Source organism: Amblyraja radiata, chromosome 9 (assembly GCF_010909765.2).
Source record: "Amblyraja radiata isolate CabotCenter1 chromosome 9, sAmbRad1.1.pri, whole genome shotgun sequence".
In the NCBI taxonomy this organism is placed as follows: Eukaryota; Metazoa; Chordata; class Chondrichthyes; order Rajiformes; family Rajidae; genus Amblyraja; species Amblyraja radiata.
Genome location: NC_045964.1, coordinates 29,173,336 through 29,195,551, shown reverse-complemented (window position 1 = coordinate 29,195,551; position 22,216 = coordinate 29,173,336). Strand labels below are relative to the sequence as shown.

The window sequence follows — 22,216 nt, the reverse complement described above, 5'->3', positions numbered from 1 at the left end:
GGGGTCATTTAGTTTAGAGATGTTATCAGGCAACAGTACCATCCTATCAACAACTAGAGAGCCGTCCTGCATTAACACCTACCTCATTGGAGACCTTTGGACTATCATCTTGCACTAAATGTTAGTCCCTTTATCCTGCGTCTGTACACTGTGCATGGGTTGATTGCAATCTTGTATAGTTTTTCCGCTGACTAGATAGCGCGCAACAAAATAACGTTTCACAGTACCTCAGTACACGTGACAATAAACTAAACTAAACATTCTGTCCACGGCTTCCCCCACTGAGAGGGTGAAGTCAAACGCAAACTAGAGGAACAGCTTCTCATATTCTGCTTGGACCATCTTCTACCTAACGCCATGAACATTGAATTCTCTAATTTCAGGGAACCTCCACCCTCTTTAAACCTTCCTCTCTTTTCCTATTTACCATGTCCTCTCACATACACTCCCTTTCTCTCCTTACTCGCCCCCCCAGGCCTCCGTTTCTATTACTATCTCCTCCACTCACTACGCCTAATAGATTATAATGCCGAGGTTCTATAAGGCGCTGGTCAGACCACATTTGGAATATAGTGAATGGTTTTGGGCCCCATATCTGAGGAAGGATGGGCTGGTGTGGGAGAGGGTTCTAGAGGATGGAGCCAGTGATGAGCGAGGAGCAGGGCCAGTCGGCGAGGGAACCGGGATCAGGCCTTGAGATCTGCTGCGGGAGGTGCTCCCAGGGCATAAAGGTGGACGGGCAAGGAGAGGGACGACGTGTCCAAGGAAGGTGATGGCTGGAGGCCTGATTTAGCCTAAGGCTTGCCAAGATTGGGCACTGCTCATAAGAACTAGAGTGCGGAAAGCACTATGAAAATAGCACCAAAATATGGCGCCACATGCATGTGGGCTGAGTAGACTGTTTTTGTACACTTATGCCCCTGTCCCACTTAGGAAATCTGAATGTAAACCTCTGGAGATTTTGCGCCCGACCCAAGGTTTCCGTGCGGTTCCCGGAGGTTGCAGGTGGTTGCCGGAGGTTGCAGGTAGTGGAAGCAGGTAGGGAGACTGACAAAAACCTCCGGGAACCGCACGGAAACCTTGGGTGGGGCGCAAAGTCTCCCGAGGTTTCCGTTCAGGTTTCCTAAGTGGGACAGGGGCATTACTGATCAGGGATATGCTTGGGTACAGGAATATTGTACGAGACCGTATGTAAGAAAATAACTTCACTGTGCATTTGTACATGTGACAATAAAACCCACCATTGGACCATTGAGTAGGTTTACAAGAATGATCCCTGGGATCTTTGGGTTAAGCTATAAGAAGCGATTGACGACTCTGGGCCTCCACTCGCAAGAGTTTAGAAAGATGAGGAGGGACATTGAAACTTACAGAATAGTGAAATGCCAGGATGAGCGGCCACAGCCTCAGAAGAAAAGGACGTACCTTTGGGAAGGAGATATAGAGGAATTTCTTTAGTCAAAGGGTGGTGATTCTGTGGAATTCATTGCCACAGACAGCTGTGGAGGTCAAGATATTGTTTTTTTTTAAATGAAGATTGATCATATTCTTGATTGGTGGGGGTGACAAAGGTTATGGGGAGAAGGCAGGAGAATGGGGTTGAGATGGAAAAATAGATCAGCCATGATCGAATGGCGGAGCAGACTTGATGGGCCGAATGGCCTAATTCTGCCCCTGTCTTATGAACTTTTTCCTACCCCTCCTACTGCTCACCCATGTTCTCTCTGTTTTCCCCACCTGCTCCAACCTCTCATTCAGGTCCATTCTTCACCTTCCTTTCCTATTGGATTCCAGAATCTGCAGCCTTTTATTCTGCATTCATCATCTCCCAGTCTCTGTCGCTATCTCCATCCTTCCTTCCCCCACCTGACTGTTTTGTGTTAATCAACCCCTCCTCACCTGTATCTACATGTCACTTGGAGAAAAAAGAAATTGCAGATGCTGGAAAAAAAAGACACAAAGTGCAGGAGGAAGGGTCCTGTCCTGAAACGTCACCTATCCATGCTTTCTGGGAATGCTGCCTGACCCACTGAGTTACATTTGTGGTTTTTTTTTCAACATATCGCTTGTTAGCTCTCGGCCCTCCCCCTTCCCCCACCTCTTTATACAGGGTATTTCCCCTCTAATCTTTCATTCTAGGTGAAGGGCCTTGGCCTGAAACGTTGTCTGTCCATTTCCCTCCACAGATGCTGCCTGACCTGCTGAGTTCTTCTGGGTGCTTTTTTTTTTTTGCATGTTGTTATTCCAGTTCTCTACACTGGGTGGCAGCAACATCCATTGAATGAAAAAGCCTCTGATCACTGATCATAAACCTGTTTTGATTTTAGTGTCTTGGGAGAAAGATAACACATCATCTTTCTAAATATAGACATAGATGATGTAGGTTGTTTCTTTCATATACAATTCTGAGGCTGAGATAAGCAACTGGATAGGAGCAACTAAAAAAAATATATTTCTAAATGAACACAAATAGAGATATTATTTTTTTTCCCAAAGGAAAAATTGTATTGTACAAACAGTGGAATCTTTGCCGGGGAAAATAAACCAATTTGCTCTCGGCTCTTTAGGAGAGCAATTCCTCTCCCCTCAAACAGTTGAGACTCAAAAGAAACCTGACAGAATATCAATTTTAATAATCATAATTGTTGCCAGGTGTATAAATGTCATGGTAGCCTTATTTAGCAAATAACTTTAATTATTTATAGCCAACCACAATAGCTTTTGTTCTAATTTTTGCACTTCTATATTATAAACTATTCTTGATAATGTTCAATTGTTTCCTGCAGTTAAGAAGAACTAAATTATCCAATTAAGTGAAATTAGTTACATAAGACAATAAACTAGGAATTTATTAATAATATATTTTATTGCTTGGAAATGCAAATTCGGCTACTTTGACACCATCTGCATTGGAAACCTAAATCACATTTGTTTCACTGATCGGAAAAAGACCTAAAAATATAGTGCCGTAAATCTCACCAAGGAAGTAATTGTAGTGTAATTAGTTTTTGGCACAAGATGGGTTAATTCTACACTGACATTACTGCCTTAACGTAAATACAGTCTGAATCCAGAGACAAGTCTTTACCCAAGTAAAGCAATGTGTGACTCATGCAAAGAAAATAATCCTCTGGCGACTTTGTTCCTGAGTGAAATAGTATTGAACTCTGGATTAATAAAATAAAATGCGGCCTGGCAGTGGCAATGTGGCCTGGCCCAAATTCCATGCAAAGAGAGATGAAAAATGCTGGAATAACTCGGTGGGTCAGTTGAAGAACATGGATAGGCAATGTTTCGGGTCGGGACCCTTCTCAATTAAGTAACTTCTCAATATGTTTCCAGTTTGTGCTGATTTTTGCAAAACATAAGAATATAAAAACCTGTGAACTAGAAACTTGATCAGGGCATTAAGCACCACTTATCCTCTCCACTCGTCAGTAAGATCTGGTCAGTAAGAGTCACATTCTTGTACTAACTCCAAAACCTTTTGCACCTTAATACCCAATTATGTAATCAACGACTTAAGAATTCTACAGATTCTGACCACATGGTGTAAAACTTCTGTAGTGGTGAAAAATTGGTCTCTTTGCTAGACTGTGCAGCTCTCTTGGATCCTCATTCATTCCAACTTTGAACAACAATTTCAGTTTTACATCCAGGAGTCAAATATTTTTTAGAGATTCAGTACAAGCATTGAATTAGTAACAGGCACACAAATCTGAATGCAAATGTAAAGCTTAAAGCTATTAAGACTTTACTAGCACTTCAATATATTTGTCATTGTCAAACTCTTAACAAGAAGATTTCCCCAAATTAATTAGTCCTGTCCTCAACTCAGTCCCGTCCATCAACAGTTACCCACTTCAAAGCCCTGCTTTCAACTAGAAATCCGAGCCCTCATATTTGGCACATTTGAGGAATTGTGTTGCTTGAATTACACTGACATATTCCCCAGTTACTCTGTTGATTTACTTCACCATTTGCAAGGGAGCAATCCACGTTGTGTTAGGTGTGGCTTTTGGAATATTGGATTTCACTGAGTGGATGGGCGGGACACAAGTGAGGCATTTGCTTTTCAGTCTCGAGCGTGTTGGTTCAGATCCCACTCTAAACATGAGCACAACATCTACGCTGGTGCTGCAGGGCAGGACTGAGGGAGCACTGCAGCTTTGGAAAGTACTGTGTTCGAGATGAGATATGAACTTGGCACCTTGTTAGGTGAATGTACAACAGCCCATGGCACTATTCAATGCTGATCAGGAGAGCTTTCCTGGCCAGTGTGTATACTTCTGCAAATATCTGCTGTTTGTGGAAACCTAATGTGTGGAAAACGACAGCCACCTTTTCTACATTAAGACATAGCATGTAATTGAATAGTAATTTATTGAGTACATTGGGATGACTCAAGTTTGTGAGCGATGCGATACCAATGCATCTAAATGCCATAGAAATGTAGCTCTGCATCTAAATGCTGTGCAAATGCAGTTGTGCATGAGACTAAAATCAAATTATTTTTTTCAAGTCCAATTAACAGGGATCAACAAAGATTTTTGCTTTGTTTCCAGTTTGGTTTGAAAGGACACAAAGTGCTGGAGTAACTCACCAGGTCAAGAAGCGGCCCTGGAGAACATGGATAGGCGGTGTTTTGGGTCAGGACTTCTTCAGACCCCAAATCAGACGGTTTCTATGATATTTGTAATTTTTTTTGCAAAACGTAAGTTAATATAAAAAGCTCTGGAACACAGGCATGATCAGGCCATTAGGCACCACTTTTCTATTCCACTAGTCATTAAGATCAAGGTGGATCTTTTACCTCAGTGTTAAGTTCTTATCCAACATTCTTATCTAACTCCAACACCATTTGCATCTATAAACTCAATATTATTTTCATTCACATTACTGCTTCCATAACATTCGCCAAACATACTGGGGGCATTTTAATAAAACCCCAAAAATAGAGAAGTCATGACATAATGGTTACAAATTATTTTTTTTCACCACATAGATAAATATACACCTTTATGTTTTTAATCCATTGGAAATCTTTCTCCCAACCTTCGTTAACTTCAATCAACTGCAGCACAGCCAATCTCTATGCAGAGTTTATAAATGTAGACTCTGTTCCAATATGTCAGGATACAGTCAAATAATGTCCACAGAGAACAGAAAGATAGAAATTGTTGTACTCTTGTTCAGTCTGCACATTTGCATTTTCCATATCGTACATCATTAGTTTAGTTATGAGATACAGCGTGGAAACGATCCCTTCGGCCCACCGAGTCCATGCCGACCATCGATCATCTGTTCACACTAGTTCTATGCTGACCCCGTTCCGCGTCCCCTCCCCGCACACTAGGGGCAATTTACAGAGGGCCAATTAACCTACAAACCCACACGTCTTTGAGATGTCGGAGGAAACCGGAGCACCCATAGGAAACCTCGCAGTCACAGGCAGAAGGTACAAACTCCAACACAGACAGCACCTGAGGTCTGGATCAAACCCATGTTTCCGGTGCTGTGAGGCAGTAGTTCTACCAGTTGCGCCACTGCGCCACCTAAAACCTGCATGGTTTTCATAACTTTAGACTTGAGAGATAAACACGGAAACAGGCCCTTCAACCCTCCGAGTCCACGCCGACCAGCAATCACCCCGTACACTAGCACTATCCTACACACTGGGGACAATTTACAATTTTACCTAGGCCAATTAACCTACAAATTTGCACGTCTTTGGGGCGGGGGAGGAAATTGTACTCCATACAGACTGCACCTGAGGCCTGGATCAAACCTGTGTCTCTGCCGCTGTGAGACAGCAGCTCTACCAGCTGTGCCACTGGGCAACCAATCTCTGCATGGCTTTCGTGAGTGTATCTCAACCAAAAGAACCTTGACTACGTAACAGAAACTAGTATATCCCTATGATAAAGTGAAAACACACTTAAATAAAATCATTCTACTCAGTTTATATATACATTCACTCATCCAGACAATATCAAGCCTTCGCTAGTCTGCTACATATGCTGGGAAATTCATAATAAGAGTATGGTGATATTGGACAAGATCCAATAGTTTATAGTCAAACTCTGCTGCCAGCTGCTGTTCTTGATGACCATTACATATTTCCAGTTAAAAGCCACTTAATACCCATTATTTATCTCCAGTCCAAATAACTGGGGATCTTTAGTTTGGATATACACAGGGATGAATTCAGCACAATTATTTAATTTTCTATCATCAAAGGAATAAAACGTTTACCTGGAATAAAATGAAGAACATTTCCAGCAGGGCCATTTCAAAGGCTAATTTTAAGGAAGAAACACAGATTGATGCCCTCGAATGGGAATGGCTGCCTCAGCTCCCTCACCCAGGAGACGTCCCACAGCCCACTGCTATTGTCCGCCACACTTCGCAATAGTCCCATGGTGCATCATGCTTTCGCAGCACGGGGAAAAACCTCCGATTTCTTGTTGATGTGTCAGGGAGGCACGGTGGCGCAGTGATAGAGTTGTTGCCTTACAGCGCATGCAGCGCCAGAGACGCGGGTTCGATCCTGGCTAGTTCTAGGATAGGACTAAGGGCAATTTACAGAAGCCAGTTAAACCTACAAACCTGCACGTCGTTGGAATGTGAGAGGAAACCGGAGCACCCAGTGGAAACCCCCAGGGGGAACGTACAAACGTAATTGCTTTCTCTTTCCAAAGATGTTGCTTGACTGGTTGAGTTCTTCCAGCATTTCTGTTTGTACTTCAGATACCATTTACTGCAGTTTTATTTGATGTCAATTAATAAACTTACATTGCTAAATATCTACTGCAATCATGGCAAGCATGGGCATGATTAAAAGGGGTGAAGAGAACAGATTGCCTGTAATTGCTCGAAAATGCCATAGACAAGCATTCACCACCCAGATTGATTTGTAAGTCCCACTGTACCTAAGGAAACTTTTTTTTTAAACTGTGTGGAAAAAAAAACCTTACAAGAATGCACACCCACTGAATAAGCAAAGTAAAACAGATCTGGCTATGTGGCAGCACTAAAGGGCAACCTGATGATTGTTTTAACCATTTCAAAAGCCATGAAGAATCGTCCAGAATCACTTATGGATTAATCAAGGTAGAAGCAGCAAATTCCTTTCTCCAGAACATATCAATGAACCAGACAGGCTTTTGACAAGTTAGCAGCTTTCATGTGCATATATTTTGTTGTTGGCTTACAAAATGACTCGTTATTGCCTTCAATTGAACATAGCTCTGTGGTGTTGTGTCATAACTTCTGCAATTTCGAACATTTTTAATGATGACAGTGAATGTCAGCTGTTTTCTTATTGTTTTAAAGAACAATCTTATCGGTATTTCACACTCAAAAGAAGAACATCAATAATTCATCTTTATCAGAGATGTCTTCAGTTACCTCAGTATCAGGTTGCCCAACCTGTGCAGTAACTTGTGCAAATTTATTGCACCACGTATAGCTTGTGGAAATGAATCTCATCCCAAACAGGCTCTAAAGCATACTTCATAACACTTTCAAGTCCCAGATCAAAATGACTCACCAGGGAGAAGGAGCTTTAATCGGTAAGTACCTTGCTATTTTATACAAATACTGAATTGAGGGAAAGAACAAAGGTCATTATTTGCAACAAGTCTCTATTCATGTGGCGCTGGGCTCAGTGTTTCAGGTATTAATCTCAAATGACACAGTAAATTTATCCAGTAGCTATAAGATGGTCGCACTTCAGGGCTGACCCTGGGCGGGATGATTGCTGCCATGGCTTAACGACCACAGAAAGTGAGCCTGCATCTGGAGAAGGATCCCGACCCAAAATGTCATCCGTCCATGTTCTCCTGAGATGTTGCCTGATCTGTTGAGTTACTCCAGCAATTTGTGTATTTTTTTCTCTATTTCCCACAGCTACCTGGCAAACACAGTAGGAAGATGTTTAACATTGACAACACTGGCTTCATAGTTGGCACATTCTGTCAAAGCTTACCGAAGAGGAATGGCCATTGTGACATGGTGTGCAATGCAACAGAACATTCAAGTTTACTATTATATTTATTGGCAGCTGATAAAAGAGCAGAGAGCAAAGGTGTTGCATATTCCAGCATCTGCTATTGAATTTAGTCTATAAACTCAGTCAAGTGAGAATCAAATCAGTTTTTAGAATCTGTGCATAAACTATTATGGTACATGCATTCTTTTATTAAAGTTATCATGGACAAAATCAGAAAGTCATTTTTACAATACGATTAGCTTAGTTTAATTATTTTATTGTCACGTGTACTGAGGTACAGTGAAAAGCTTTTGTTTCGTGCTAACCAGTCAGCGGAAAGACAATCCATGATGAAGGGAATAATATGAATAGCGATTAGTGCAAGATAAAGCCAGTAAAGTATGATCAAAATTAGTCCGAGAGACTCCAATGAGGTCGATATTAGTTCAGCACTGCTCTCTAGTAGTGGTAGGATGGTTCAGTTGCCTGATAACAGCTGGAAAGAAACTGTCCCTGCATATGGAGGTGTGTGTTTTCACACTTCTATACCTTTTACCTGATGGGAGAGGGGTGAAGAGGGAGTGGCTAGGGTGCGACTCGTCCTTGATTATGCTGCTGGCATTGCCGAGGCAGCGTAAGGTATAAATAGAGTCAATGGAAGGGAGGCTGGTTTGCATGATGGTGTGGGCTGCGTCCACAATTCTCTGCAATTTTTTGCGTTCCTGGATGTAGCTGTTCCCAAATCAAGCTGTGATGCATCCTGATAAGTTGCTTTCCACGGTGCATTTGTAGAAGTTAGTGAGATTTGTTGCGGACAAGCTGAGCTTCCGAAGCCTTCTAAGGAAATAGAGACGTTGGTGTGTTTTCCTGGTCGTTGCCCCAATATGGGTGGCCCAGGAAAACTTCTTGGTGATATTTACTCCAAGGAATTAGAAGTTTTCAACCAAATCTACTTCGGCACCGTCAATGCAAACTGGGGTATGTGTACTGTTTTGCTTCCTGAAGTCGACCATAAGGGGAAAGTGAGCAAGGTTGAGAGTTGCAGTTGGGAATCAAGACTTAATTTCTGAACCACTCCACTGCCCTGTTTGTAATTCAGCCTCTGTTAATTGTTAGTACAATAATGTTTCTATGAACAATGGTTATAACCTTAAAATGACTTTCTGATTTTGTCCATCATAACTTTAATACAAGAAAGCGGGTACCATAATAGTTTATGCACAGATTCTAAAAACTGATTTGATTTTCACTTGACCGAGTTTATAGACTAAATTCAATAGCAGAGGCTGGAATATGCAACACCTTTTCTCTGTGTGCTTTTATCAGCTGCCAATAAATATAATAGTAAACTTGGCAGCCAACAAGAAATCCTTTGCGATTATTTAGACAGCGGTGTTATTCGCAATTCTTTCTTTGGTATCTTGGAACTGCTACGATAAACACAGGTGGGGATTTGCTTTTTGTTTCCTTTTATGAAAAGGGAGGAAATGGATTTACAGTAGCTACTAAACCATCATTCTCCAGCCTGTCAGTCTTCCTCAGTTGGTCAGCCAACAAGCGACATGCAGTATTTCCAGGTCGGGCAAGTCTGCTGCAGGCACCAAAATAAGCAGCGGATTTTTTGAGCCGAGTAAGTCTTCTAGAGATCTTGCCAAATCTAAAAATAACAAAGTTAAAAGCATACCTTTTAATAACTAATTACACTCCTTCATGAATTGATGCAAATAATAACCATTTTAAATATTACATAGATAGGGAACATATACAGTTAAAAAAAATCCTGCTCCCTGAAAACACTGATTTCATTAACTTTCAACAGGGTGAGAAAGAACTCAATCGAAGAAGAAAGCTCTTTGTCTCAGCTGCTGCCACGAAAGAAAATATATTCAGTCTGCGAAGCCACGTTGTACTTTGTTAACGGCATATGGCAAGCTGGGTTTCACAAACCTCACATCAAACATCTGAAGTACCCAAGGACTATCCCTCGGAGTATAAATTCCATACATGGCTTGTGCTGTGAAGTGGGGTCTCAGTGGGATTGGATTCCTGGTATTAGGGTAAGAAGTGATGTCCCAAAAGATGTGCCCTATGGTCAGTGGAGCACTTAACCCATTGACCAGGCCCTATATGATTATTCAGAACTTATTGATGTCTCTTGTTCCCTAGCAGATTGTGGAATATTCACATCTCCTTACTGTCAAAGCATATGGCCACTAATTGGACGCATTAGAAAGACAATAGCTTTGGCTTCATTGATGCCAAACTAAAGACCTACGGTGAATGACCCAAGACTGATTGTTTTTAATGCATGGTTTGCCTTCTAGCGAGTGATCATTAATTAGTTGCTACTTTTCTTTCCTAAGAACTTCGATTAAAAGCACGTAGCCATGGTTCCTCTCCTGAAAATTTGTTTTGAATATCAACAATAAACATAGAACTATTATGCAAAATTATAGCATATAAACTGCATAATTCTGTAAACAGCTAAATCTAACAGCAGAAAAATGACAAGATTGCACTATTTGTAATGCAATGATTATTATGTACACAAAGCTATGAGAATGCAGCTTTAATATTAATCGTTTTGTGCTTCTGGCACAAACGGATCATTTATAATGTATGAATCATACAAACGTATTGTCAGGGCATAATTGTTTACTATAGATATTTAAAAGCTGCATATATTCAAGATTCTTATCTTAACAGAAATGTTGACCTTAAGCAAACTTTCATTGTAATAATAAAGACATTTAACAGTGTCCTTGCTGGCTGCCTTCAGATAGGTTTGAAGCATGATTAACATTCAATAGCACAAAACTAATAGTCTCAAGTACCTTGGCTACAATATCAAACAATCCCAAAATGAGCTCGCTTCTGGGGTTCCGGGAAGGGGGGGGGGTGATTTTAGTGGCATAACCTGATGAGTTCGTAGTGTCCTCAATTTGCTCATGGCATAACATACTAGTGTGTATGATTCAAATGTGAACTAGTTTTTTGGAAGGTTTTTGCAGAAGAAATGCAGTTCTCAGGAAAGATGTCCTTGCCTAGAGTAAGTGAGAATGATCCTTACTTTCAAACTGTCCTCGTGAGCAAAAAGGAACTAGAAAGGCCCAAGATAAGGAATGTGAAGTTTGGAATGTCAACTTTATCTGCGTTCCGCATACCTAGAACATTTACTGAAATTTTGATGTTAGAAAAAAAAGTTAAGGTGGAATTTAAATACTGAGCCTTTCACGGTCATGAAGTGAAATTTTGTCTGAATTAGACTTTAGACTGTAGTGATGCAGCATGGAAACATGCCCTTCGGCCCACCAAGTCCATGCCAACCAGCGATCACCCGTACAGTAGCACTATCCGACACTCTAGGGCCAATTTACTATTTACAGAAGCCAATTGAGCTACAAACCTGTACGTCTTTGGAGTATGGGAGGAAACCAGAGCACCTGGAAAAAACCCATGAGGTCATAGGGAGAATGTACAAACTCTGTACAAACAGCACCCTTAGTCAGGAACGAAGCCAAGTCTTTGACTCTGGAAGGCAGCACCAGCTCTACTGCTGCGCCACTGTACCACCCCTAATTGTGTGGTGTATTACAATAACTTTACATACATGCTGAATGCATTTAGTCCTGGACTCCTGTCTAAGATAGTGCTCTCTCTTTACATTTTTACTGGGGAGATATAAGTCAAGTTGATCTGAACACCAAGAACAAAGGAAGACTTCAGCTGAATAATAACCTTAGGGTAGTGGTATCTGAAATAATTGGATAAATCAGTTGGTAATGCTGCAAAAAAAACAGCTCCTCTTTCACATTTGGTGACATGTTCTCTTATTTGTCATTGCACAGCTGGTAGCACTGTATGTTCAGTAAGAAGATACTGCGTGGAAGCCTTCATTTTACTCATCATGTTACTTCTGGCCAGGGGGCACATTTGGAATTTTGCCTTCTACTGTGGATTTGCAAGCTAATTAATTAACTAAAACTAGCAGATTAATACAAATCTTTTGGGGCTTGAATGCTTAAATTATTAAACTTTCAATTATGCACTTGTCTCCATGGGGTATTTAAAAATTATATTATAAATGTAATTAAGTTTTGCTTCTTGGCAGCAGTGATTTATGCAGGTTATTTTAAAAAGGTCACTTTTTGTTTTTATTCCATAATGGCTTATAATATATTATTGGTTATGCCAGTGTTCCATTGCTACAATGATGGGGCCACCCATTTCAGAGACATCGTATCCAGTGGGCGGTGATTAGAATGTAGAAAATCTGTTAGATGAGGAAAGAGAATATAAATAGCACAAACTTAATGCAGATGAAGTCGGCCCATTGGAGGTGGCACAGTGACGCAGCGGTTGAGTTGCTGCCTTACAGCGCCAGAGACGCGGGTTTGATCCTGACCACGGGTGCTGTCTGTACAGAGTATGTGCATTCTTCCTGTGACCCCGTGGGTTTTCTCCGGGTGCTGTGGCTTCCTCTCACACTCCAAAGATGCACAGGTTTGTAGGTTAATGGGGTCCCGTAAATTGTAAATTGTCCCTAGTGTGTAGGATAGTGCATGTGTATGGGGTGATCGCTGGTTGGCGCGGACTCCGTGGGCCGAAGGGCCTGTTTCCACGCTGTATCTCTAGAGTCTAGAGTCAATGCAGCACTGTGATGCCACAGGAATCAAGAATGTTTAATTGTCATATGCACCAAAACAGAACATTGAAATTCTTACTTGCGGCAGCACAATAGTTTTGTAAGCAAGAGTCAAGAGTGTTTAATTGTTATATGTCCCAAAGTGGAACAATGACATTCTTACATGCAGCACAAGCACAACAGGTTTGTAAACACAGTACTCAATAGATAAACCAAAAACAAAAAAAAAGTTCAATAAATGAAAAGCCCAATATAGTGCAAAACTGGAACAAAGCCCACAGTCCCTAGTGCAACCCAGGCAGTTCATAGTTCGGAGTTTAGTTGGAGTTTGTAGTGTTCAATAGCCTGATTAGCACAATAGCATAATAGACAACGTAATAAACAAAGAAAATAAAGTTCAATAAATGAAAAAGCAATATTATGCAAAACAAAACAAAGCCCACAGTCCCTAATGCAGGGGTGGGGAATCTTTTCATGTTGGAATGCCACATTAAGTTAGCTGTAATGTAATAAGGCTGCATCCAAGAAACTTCAATTAGATATACTTCACCCCATTTATCTTGAAAGTTGTTGAAGAAATCTATTCCTCGTGTTCTACCCGTAAGAGTGCCCAAAGCGAGTAACTCTTCGTGGCAATAAAATAGCCTTCATGACTTACTAATGTTTTAATTGTGGCCGTCAGTCGGGGAGGATTATTTCGTTGAATCTTCTTTTACTCTTTGCTATTTTAAATATGTTCATTTTAAGATTAAAATAAAAATAATAAAAGACGAACAAAAACATATTAATAAAAATAAAAGGATTTGATTTACAAAATTTGGATTCATTAAAAAATGCCGCACTTAATGGCCTAGAAGGCCGCATGCGGCCTTAAGGCCGCAGGTTCCCCACCCGTGCCCTAGTGCGACCATGCCAGTTCATCGTTCAACATTTAGTTGCCGTTTTGTATGTTCAATATGCTGATGGTTGTTGAGTAGAAGTTGTTCCTTAACCTGGACAGCATGGTTTTTAGACTCCTATACCTGCTTCCTGATGGCAGGAGTGAAATGAGAAAGTGGCCAGGGTGTCGTGGGTCTTTGATGACACTGGCTGCCTATTTGAGACAGCGCCTCCTATAGCCCCATCATACAAAGCCCCATCAAAATAATGCACAGAGGTCATCTCTATATGTGAGTGATGAAGTGCATGTGCTCTATTAGGTTAGTTGCACAACTTAGCATTGCAATGACTCAAGGAACACCGGATTATCTCTGAGCATAGATGAAGATATTAATTACAGTTAGATAGTCAATTTACTCAGCGACATCCTTATATAGGATTAGAGCCACCATGGAAATGAAGACTGGTGTTCTTTCCTCACAGCCTTGATATAAAAATAATTTCATTGTGCTTAAAAAAATGTGCCTGTGCCGCCCAGCATTATTGCTTGAGCTCCTGGATCAACAACTAATCCCCAAAAGGAATGCTCTTTTGAAACTCCAGACTCAGCAAATACAGATGTTGAAATGCTGCAAATGACTTCATTTGGTCAAGGTGGGGAAAGAAAAATGATCAGTACATGTCTGAACTTCATAGGCAGCTATAGTTTATTGTTTTAATATGATTTAACCTGACCGAATGACTGATTTCTGGAAATAATGTGAACCAACTGAAAACTGAAATACTATTGACTTTATGTTTAGTGGCCTGACACAATAGAGTGAATCAGGACAATACAGAATGTATGGATCGCCTGCTTCCTTATAAAGAGATAGATTTCCTGTAAATATTAGGGGGGCACAGTGGCACCGTTGCTGCCTTACAGCGCCAGACACCACGAGTTCAATCTTGGCGATGGGTGCTGTCTGTACGAAATTTGTATGTTCATCTTGTGACCAGCGATCCCCGTTATACTACACTACAAACTTGGGACAATTTGCAATTTTTGCAAAGCCAATTAACGTACAAACCTGCAGGTCTTTGGAATGTGGAGAGAAATTGGAGCACCCGGAGAAATCCCATATAAACACGGGGACAACGTACAAACTCCGCACAGACGTCACCCGTAGTCAGGATCGAACCCGGGTGCCAAGCACTGTTAAGGAAGCAGCTCTACCACTGCGCCACCATGCCGCCCCGCCTGTGATTCTATCCTTTTCCATGCCATTCCATCATGCACATACACCCTCATGGGAATATCATCTGGAGAAATCGATCAGTTTTAGTGTAGATGAATTCTACTTATTATCAATCTGATACCGAAAAACCTCTTCCGACAATTTGCCATTTGAGGTCTGGGGGGACTTGATAGAGGTCTTTAAAATGATGAGAGGGATAGACAGAGTTGACATGGATAAGCTTTTCCCACTGAGAGTAGGGAAGATTCAAACAAGAGGACATGACTTGAGAATTAAGGGACAGACGTTCAGGGGTAACATGAGGGGGAACTTCTTTACTCAGAGAGTGGTAGCTGTGTGGAATGAGCTTCCAGTGAAGGTGGTGGAGGCAGGTTCGATTTTATAATTTAAAAATAAATTGGATAGTTATATGGACGGGAAAGGAATGGAAGGTTATGGGGAGGGTTATGGTCTGAGTGCAGGTAGATGGGACTAGGGAAGAATACGTGTTCGGCACGGACTAGAAGGGCCGAGATGGCCTGTTTCCGTGCTGTATTTGTTATATGGTTATATGGTTACTCTGGATCAGCAGCCAGCTTTCTATTCTGTTATTGTGTATCCCATGCAAAACTCTGCTGGTGTTATCTTAGCCCATAACAAACAGGCAGAGAGTCACCGAGAGATATGGCACAGAATCAGGGCTTTGGCTAACTGAGTCGGCAGACTGTCAACCACCCATTTACATTAATCCTACTTTACTCTCCTCAAATTGTCATCAACTCCCCCAAATTCTACCACTGATCCACACACATTAGGACTAATTAACCTACCAACCCGTCTTTGGGAGAACGTGCAAACTCCACCCAGACAGCACCCATGGTCAGGCTTGAACCTGGGTCTCTGTTGCTCTATGTTGCTGCCCACAAAGATATACTTCATATATTCCCATCTCTTTATCAATATATATATATATATATATATATATATATATATCAATATATCAGCACCACCGGTGTTGTATGTATGGTGGTCGTATTATTCCTCTGTGATATCCCACATCCCAAAGTCACGCACATTGTTTGGTTAATGGGCCACTGTAAGTTGCCTCTGGTGTACAGCTCAGTGGTAGAATCTGGGGGGGAGTGGATGGGAATGTGGTGAGAAAGTAGATTCGGATAGGTGTGGTGTAATAGAAGGGTTGATGGTCGGCATGGACTCAGTTGACTGAAGGGCTTCTTTCTGGGCTGTGCATTTCCATGGGTTTATCCTTACTACTTAAATACCCTGCTTGTTCCCGGCCCAACAGGCACAACTTCTTTCACACCCATGATCTGACCAACCCTCATGTCTTGCACCATGGACTTTTGGCCTCTCCACCATTCTATTGGCATAGTGGATAGATAAATGTCACTATTTATTATGAGCTGTGATCACATCAGCAGAGTTTTGCTTGGACTACACAAAAACAGAAAGGAAGGCTGGTCTGGAGAGCAATGGATTGAGTTAGGATAGGTTACATGATTTACAGTTAATCCCAACACTTCAACTCTTCTATAAAATTCCTATAAACAGCCTCTTTAACAACCAACTCTTGGTCACTTTTCTAAATATTTCATTATTGGGACAGATGTCCATTTACAAAAAATGGCACAAAGCGCTGAAGTAACTCAGCGAGTCAGGCAGCATCTCTGAAGAACGTGGACAGGCGACATTTTGGTTCAGGTCCCTTACAATTCTGAGAAGCAGCAAGGAGGAATTTGCTATGTTAAAGGCACTGCTTACATGAAAGAAGGATATCAATCATGAGATTTTAACATTAGACAAACATGACATGATATTTTCGGCTTCAACTAATCCACTTGCAATGCAGAGTAAGCTCCTGGCTGCCTCAGCTATTGTAAAGGGATTGCAACAAGCAGCTTTACTGGATTTCTCCCTTCTCTTTTCCAGTCCTTCCCTCTTTTATTATTTCTTATCATCTTAATTTCTTTGCTGTACAAGTGGGCGTGAGACTTCTGAGGTTTTTTCCTTCCAAAAGACTTCAAAGTCAATAGAGGTTTTATTTTGGGTAATTGTCACTTTTGGAATTGCCAATTTTTATCTTAAAGACAGTCAACACCTGTGATTAACTTTACAGGTGGTTTCTTGCATGAAGAGCTGTTTTCTTTCCACAAAGGAAAAATTGAATAATCCTTTGGTCATGCTTTTTGAGGTGATTTAAACATGGATGAAAGATAAATTTAAATCACATTGCTGTTTATGATTCAGTAATATCTATAATAGTCAAACAGATTTCTACTCTCATCATTAACAAAGAATACATTAAAACTCCGGTTTGTGTTAGAAAAAGACAAACATTGTTTGGGCTACAGAGATTAACTGTAGGTAAAATTCAAAAGTCAGTTTTTATTTATTTACGGAAATAAATATTTTGACATAGAAACAGGCCCTATGGCCCAACTAGCCCATGCAAACCAAGATGCCTCATCTACATTAGTCCTGCCTGCATTTGGCCCATATCCCTCAAAGACAGTGAAACAGTTGGCCGGGTGGTGCAGCGGTAGAGTTGCTGCCTTACAGCGCCAGAGACACGGGTCTGATCCTAACAACGGGTGCTGTCTGTACAGAGTTTGTACATTTTCCCTGTGACCGTGTGGAATTTTTCCGGATTCCACAGATTCACCAACCTCTGACTAAAGAAATTCCTCCTCATCTCCTTCCAGAAATTCCTCCTCATCTCTTTCCCCAAAGAAAGTCCTTTAATTCTGAGGCCATGACCTCTAGTCCTAGACTCTCCCACTAGTGGGAACAACCTCTCCTCATCCATTCTATCCAAACCTTTCATTATTCCGTACGTTTCAATGAGGTCCCCCCTCATTCTTCTAAACTCCAGCGAGTATAAGTCCAGTGCCATCAAACATTCATCATATGTTAACATACTAATTCCTGGGATCATTCTTGTAAACCTCCTCTGGACCCTCTCCAGAGCCAGCACATCCTTCCTCAGATATGGTGCCCAAAATTGCTCACAAATTATTCCAAATGCGGCTTGACCAGCACCATAGAGCCTCAGCATTACCTCACTTTGTTTGTATACAAGCCCTCTAAATAAATGCTGGCATTGCGTTCGCTTTCTGAGCAAGCAAGAGGAAGGGAAACAGGTGGGAGATGGAGAGGAGGGCCGGATTGTGAGAAAATAGTTGCACATCCAGATGGAGCAAGGGAGGAGGGGAGGGGTTAGTTAATTACCAAAAATTGAAGAATTCTAGAGCAGGACGTCACTGGCACATCTGCCACTGGAAGAGTGGGAAAGAATGCAGAGGTCTATAGGGATGTTGCCAAGACTTGAGGGCCTGAGCTATAGGGAGAGGCTGGGCAGGCTAGGACTTTATTCCTTGGAGCGCAGAAGGATGAGGGGTGATCTTATAGAGGTGGCCAAGGTCAAGAAGATATATAGGGAAAATGCACATAGTCTTTTACCCAGAGTAGACGAATCAAGACTCAGAGCACAAAGGTTTAAGGTGAGAGGAGAAAGATTTAATAGGAACCCAAGGGGCAATGTTTTCACATAGGGTGGTAGGAATATGGAACCAGCTGTCAGAGGAGGCAGTTGAGGCAGGTACTATAACAATATTTAAAAGACCTGAACAGGTTCATAGTTAGGAAATGTTAAGAGGGAAATGGGCCAAATGCAGGCAGGTGGGACTAATGTAGATGAGGCATCTTGGTTGGCATGGGCAAGTTGGGCCAAAGGGCCTGTCTCTGTGCCGTATGACTTGATGCCCCTTAGCCGATGTTCCCTGAGGAGCCAAACATTGTATGAAAGTTAAGCCATTTGAGGCTTCAATATTTGCACATTCTTTTGCGTAATGCCCGTCCCACTTAGGAAACCTGAACGGAAACCTCTGGTGACCTTGCGCCCCCCCCCCCCCCCCCACAAGGTTTCCATGAGTCGCCAGAGGTTTTGGTCACTCGCCTGGAAAGCCTCGACCGAAGCGTCAGCTGCATCTACTGACCAAAGATCCTACAGGATCTTTGCTACCGACCGCACACACACACATCGCGAAGGTGGGGGCCAGGGACAGCGGGGGAGCGCTGTCTGCGCGATGAAGAGGAAGGTAAACCGCTGCCACAGAGCACGGGAAGTCCTTTAGAGAGCGCGGGAGGGAGGGAGAGAAGGGGAAAGAAGGGGAGAGAAGGACAGAGCAGGGGAGAGAAGGAGAAGAGAAGGGGAGAGAGAAGGGGAGAAGGGGAGAGAAGGGAAGGGGGGGGGGGGGAGAAAGAGTGGAGACAGTTTTAAGAAGTTTAATAAAGTTAGTGGGCATTTTACCTTCCGGCGGATCTTCTGGGTCCTGAAAACCAAATATCCTATAGGATCTTTGTTGAAAACTCCAATGAGCCAATCAAAATGGCCGGTCTGCGAAGGAGATTGCCTTCGACTGCCTGTAAGTAAATAGCGACCCCACTCCACTGGCTTCGACAAAACGGCAACCTATTTTTAGTCGAGACTTTCGACCATTAGGGAGAGTGACCAAAACCTCCGGGAACCTCACGGAAACCTTGGGTGGGGCGCAAGGTCACCAGAGGTTTCCGTTCAGGTTTCCTAAGTGGGACCGGGGCTTAACTTTTCAATTTCTGAATGGTTAATGTTGGGAGTTGCCAGGAGCTCGGTGAAGAGCTGCTTGCACACCTCTGGAAGATTGTGCCTATTTACCGCTAAGATTGAGCTTCGCCAGATTAATTTTTCACCGGTATGGTAGTGTTGCTGCCTTACAGCGCCAGGGACGTGGGTTCGATCCTGATCTGTTTGGAGTTTGTATGTTCTCCCCATGACCTGCGTGCTCAGTGTACTCCCACATTCCAAAGGCGTACAGGATTGTAGGCTAATTGGCTTGGTAAATTGTCCCTTGTTTGTGTAGGATAGTGCTAGTCTGTGGGGATCGCTGGTCGGCGTGGTCTTGATGGGCCAAAGGGCCTCATTCCGCGCTGTATCTCGAAACTAAACTAAACATTGTGCAGTTTTACATTGCTACCAATCAATACTCTGATTCAAGAACATGGAAGTACATCTCACACATACTCCAGTTTACTGCCAAGGCACCAAGACGGCGGATTGGCCTATTCAGAGGATCAGACATATTTTAACTAACTATAGTTAACAGATTTTTGGAAAATTACAATTGCAATGCTTTCAGAGCAATTATTTTTGACCAGAAACATCAAAGATAAACAAGTACAGGAAACATGAAACCACATAAATTAGGAGCACTGCAAATCTGATGTTGTTGAACACTTCAGATTTCAACAGTGTGAAGTGTGAACACCTCACACGCATTCTTTAATTGGAAGAAAGACTTACAGCGTTCCCTCCTTTCACACTTTCTTCACATGTGGTAAACAATACCTCAATATCACGGATCTAATTTCACACATGCAGTAATTAATGACTCCTCGGTTGGACATTAAACTGCACCAGGAAAATGGGAGGGAGCCCACATTTGGCCTGGTGGAAACCAAAGTGGAAATTAATGCTCAATACCTCGATTGTAGTGTAACAAGTCTGGATTTAACGCTAATCCAAGCCACGCCACAGTACGCCACCAATACTTCTATCTACAGTTGCAAAAATGCTGGCATTCGGTGGCTGCAAGTAGGTGCTCAATGTCATTCTTGAGCTCAGAAAATACAGTGGCAGGACAACACCCAGCTATGAAGGAGGTGCCAAAGAGTGGTGGTGGACACTGCCCGGTCCATCATAGGAACCGACTTCCCCGATGTCAAAGGGATCTACAGGAGTTATTGCCTCAAAAAGGCATCATCAAGAACCCACACCACCTTTGCCACACTCTCATTTCACTCCTGCCATCGTTACAGGGGGTGAATGTTGTGGTTGTTGAAGTTAAGTCATTCCAGCCCCACTGCTGGAAAGGGCACAAAGTGCTGGAGTAACTCAGTGGGTCAGGCAGCATCTCTGGAGATGGATATGTGACATTTCAGGTCTGGACCCTGAAAACTCCAGAGCCTAAAAACTGTAATGTCCGGGTTCACGAACAGCTTCTACTCAACAACCATCAGGCTATTGAACATTACAAACTACAGATTTTGATTGGGCTCCGTATGATGTGCTATAAGATGCGCTACCTCAAAAGGCTGCCAGCATCATCAGGGACCCAAACATCCTGGGCCATGCTCTAAGTTCACTCCTGCTATCGAGAGGAAGGTACAGAAGCCTGAGAACTGTAACGTCCAGGTTCAGGAACAGCTTCTTCCCAACAACCATCAGGCTACAAGAGTGAACATTATCCTCGGTTCACCAAGAACCCTAGGGAGTAAGATGAAAGGACTTAGACCAAGAACACTCCAAATAAACTCTGAACTACACCGATTTGGGTGCATTAGTTTTGTCTTTTTGCACTATTATTGTTTGTTTTAATGTGTATATGTGTATGCATGTATGTGTGTGTGTACGTCTATATATAATATGTATATATACACACAAAGTTATATTAAAAAATAAGATAGACATATATACACATTACTTTTTTTGTTTCTTATATTGTTTATAGATAATAGACAATAGCTGCTGGAGTAGGCCATTTGGCCTTTCGAGCCAGCACCGCCATTCAATGTGATCATGGCTGATCATCCCCAATCAGTACTCCATTCCTGCCTTCTCCCCATATTCCCTGACTCCACTATCTTTAAGAGAGTACTGTGTTGACATATTCTGTTGTGCTGCTGTAAGTAGGAATTTATTTGTTCTTTTTAAAAAAAAATAACTTATTAGAAGCACAATACAGTGGTACCTTTTTACAGGTTCCCAAAATTATGTTAACATAATACATTCTCTGTACAACTTCCTTTTTTTTTTTATAAAGAGAGAAATAAGAGAGAAAGAGATAGTAAAGAATAGAGGAAAGTCTAGTGTGTGTGAAAAAAAGATAGTGAGGAAAATAAATAAGCAAGAAAGGAAAGCAAGAGGGAGATTATCCAATCGCCACAAGGAGATGATTTTTTATATTCTTGATCATCTTTCACCCATACCTGAAACTTTTAATTTTTACGATACTGTTGCACCACATGAATCCAAGAAATCAATAAATGGAGACCAACTCGTTAAGAATTGGTCTTGTTTGTCTATTAGGAGGAGTCTCATTTCTTCCAAGTGTGCTGTGTCCAACATATTACTGATCCACATTTTAAACGTTGGTATAGTAGCATTTTTCCAAAATTTAAGTATGTTTTTTTGCTGTTATTAACCCATAATTAAAGAATGAATTTTGGGGTATGTTTAATTTGTTCCTGTCTCCCATTACTCCAAATATAATAATTTCAGTATTAGGTTCCATTTTTATCTTAAATAGATTTGTGAATATATCAAATATATCACACCAAAATGTATGAAGTTTTGTGCATGAAACAAAAGAATGTGTGATATTGGCATTTTGAGAAAGACATTTATCACAGATGGGAGAGATATTT

The 22,216-nt window shown here is 41.8% G+C and overlaps 1 protein-coding gene across 2 annotated transcripts in view; it reads right to left on the bottom strand.

The window, feature by feature from the left end:
• Positions 1-7,168: 7,168 nt before the first annotated feature.
• Positions 7,169-22,216, bottom strand: part of dph6 (diphthamine biosynthesis 6) — a 267,398-nt gene continuing 252,350 nt past the window's right edge. The window contains exons 15-16 of one of the 2 annotated variants that reach the window (XM_033026964.1): positions 9,491-9,650; positions 7,169-7,915 (exon numbers count right to left, since the gene is read on the bottom strand). In XM_033026964.1, coding sequence (XP_032882855.1) covers positions 9,532-9,650 — 119 coding nt within the window. In that variant the 3' untranslated portion in view covers positions 7,169-7,915; positions 9,491-9,531. Of the gene's footprint in view, positions 7,916-9,447; positions 9,651-22,216 lie in introns of those variants that run through there. The other variant, XM_033026963.1, reaches the window with a different exon arrangement.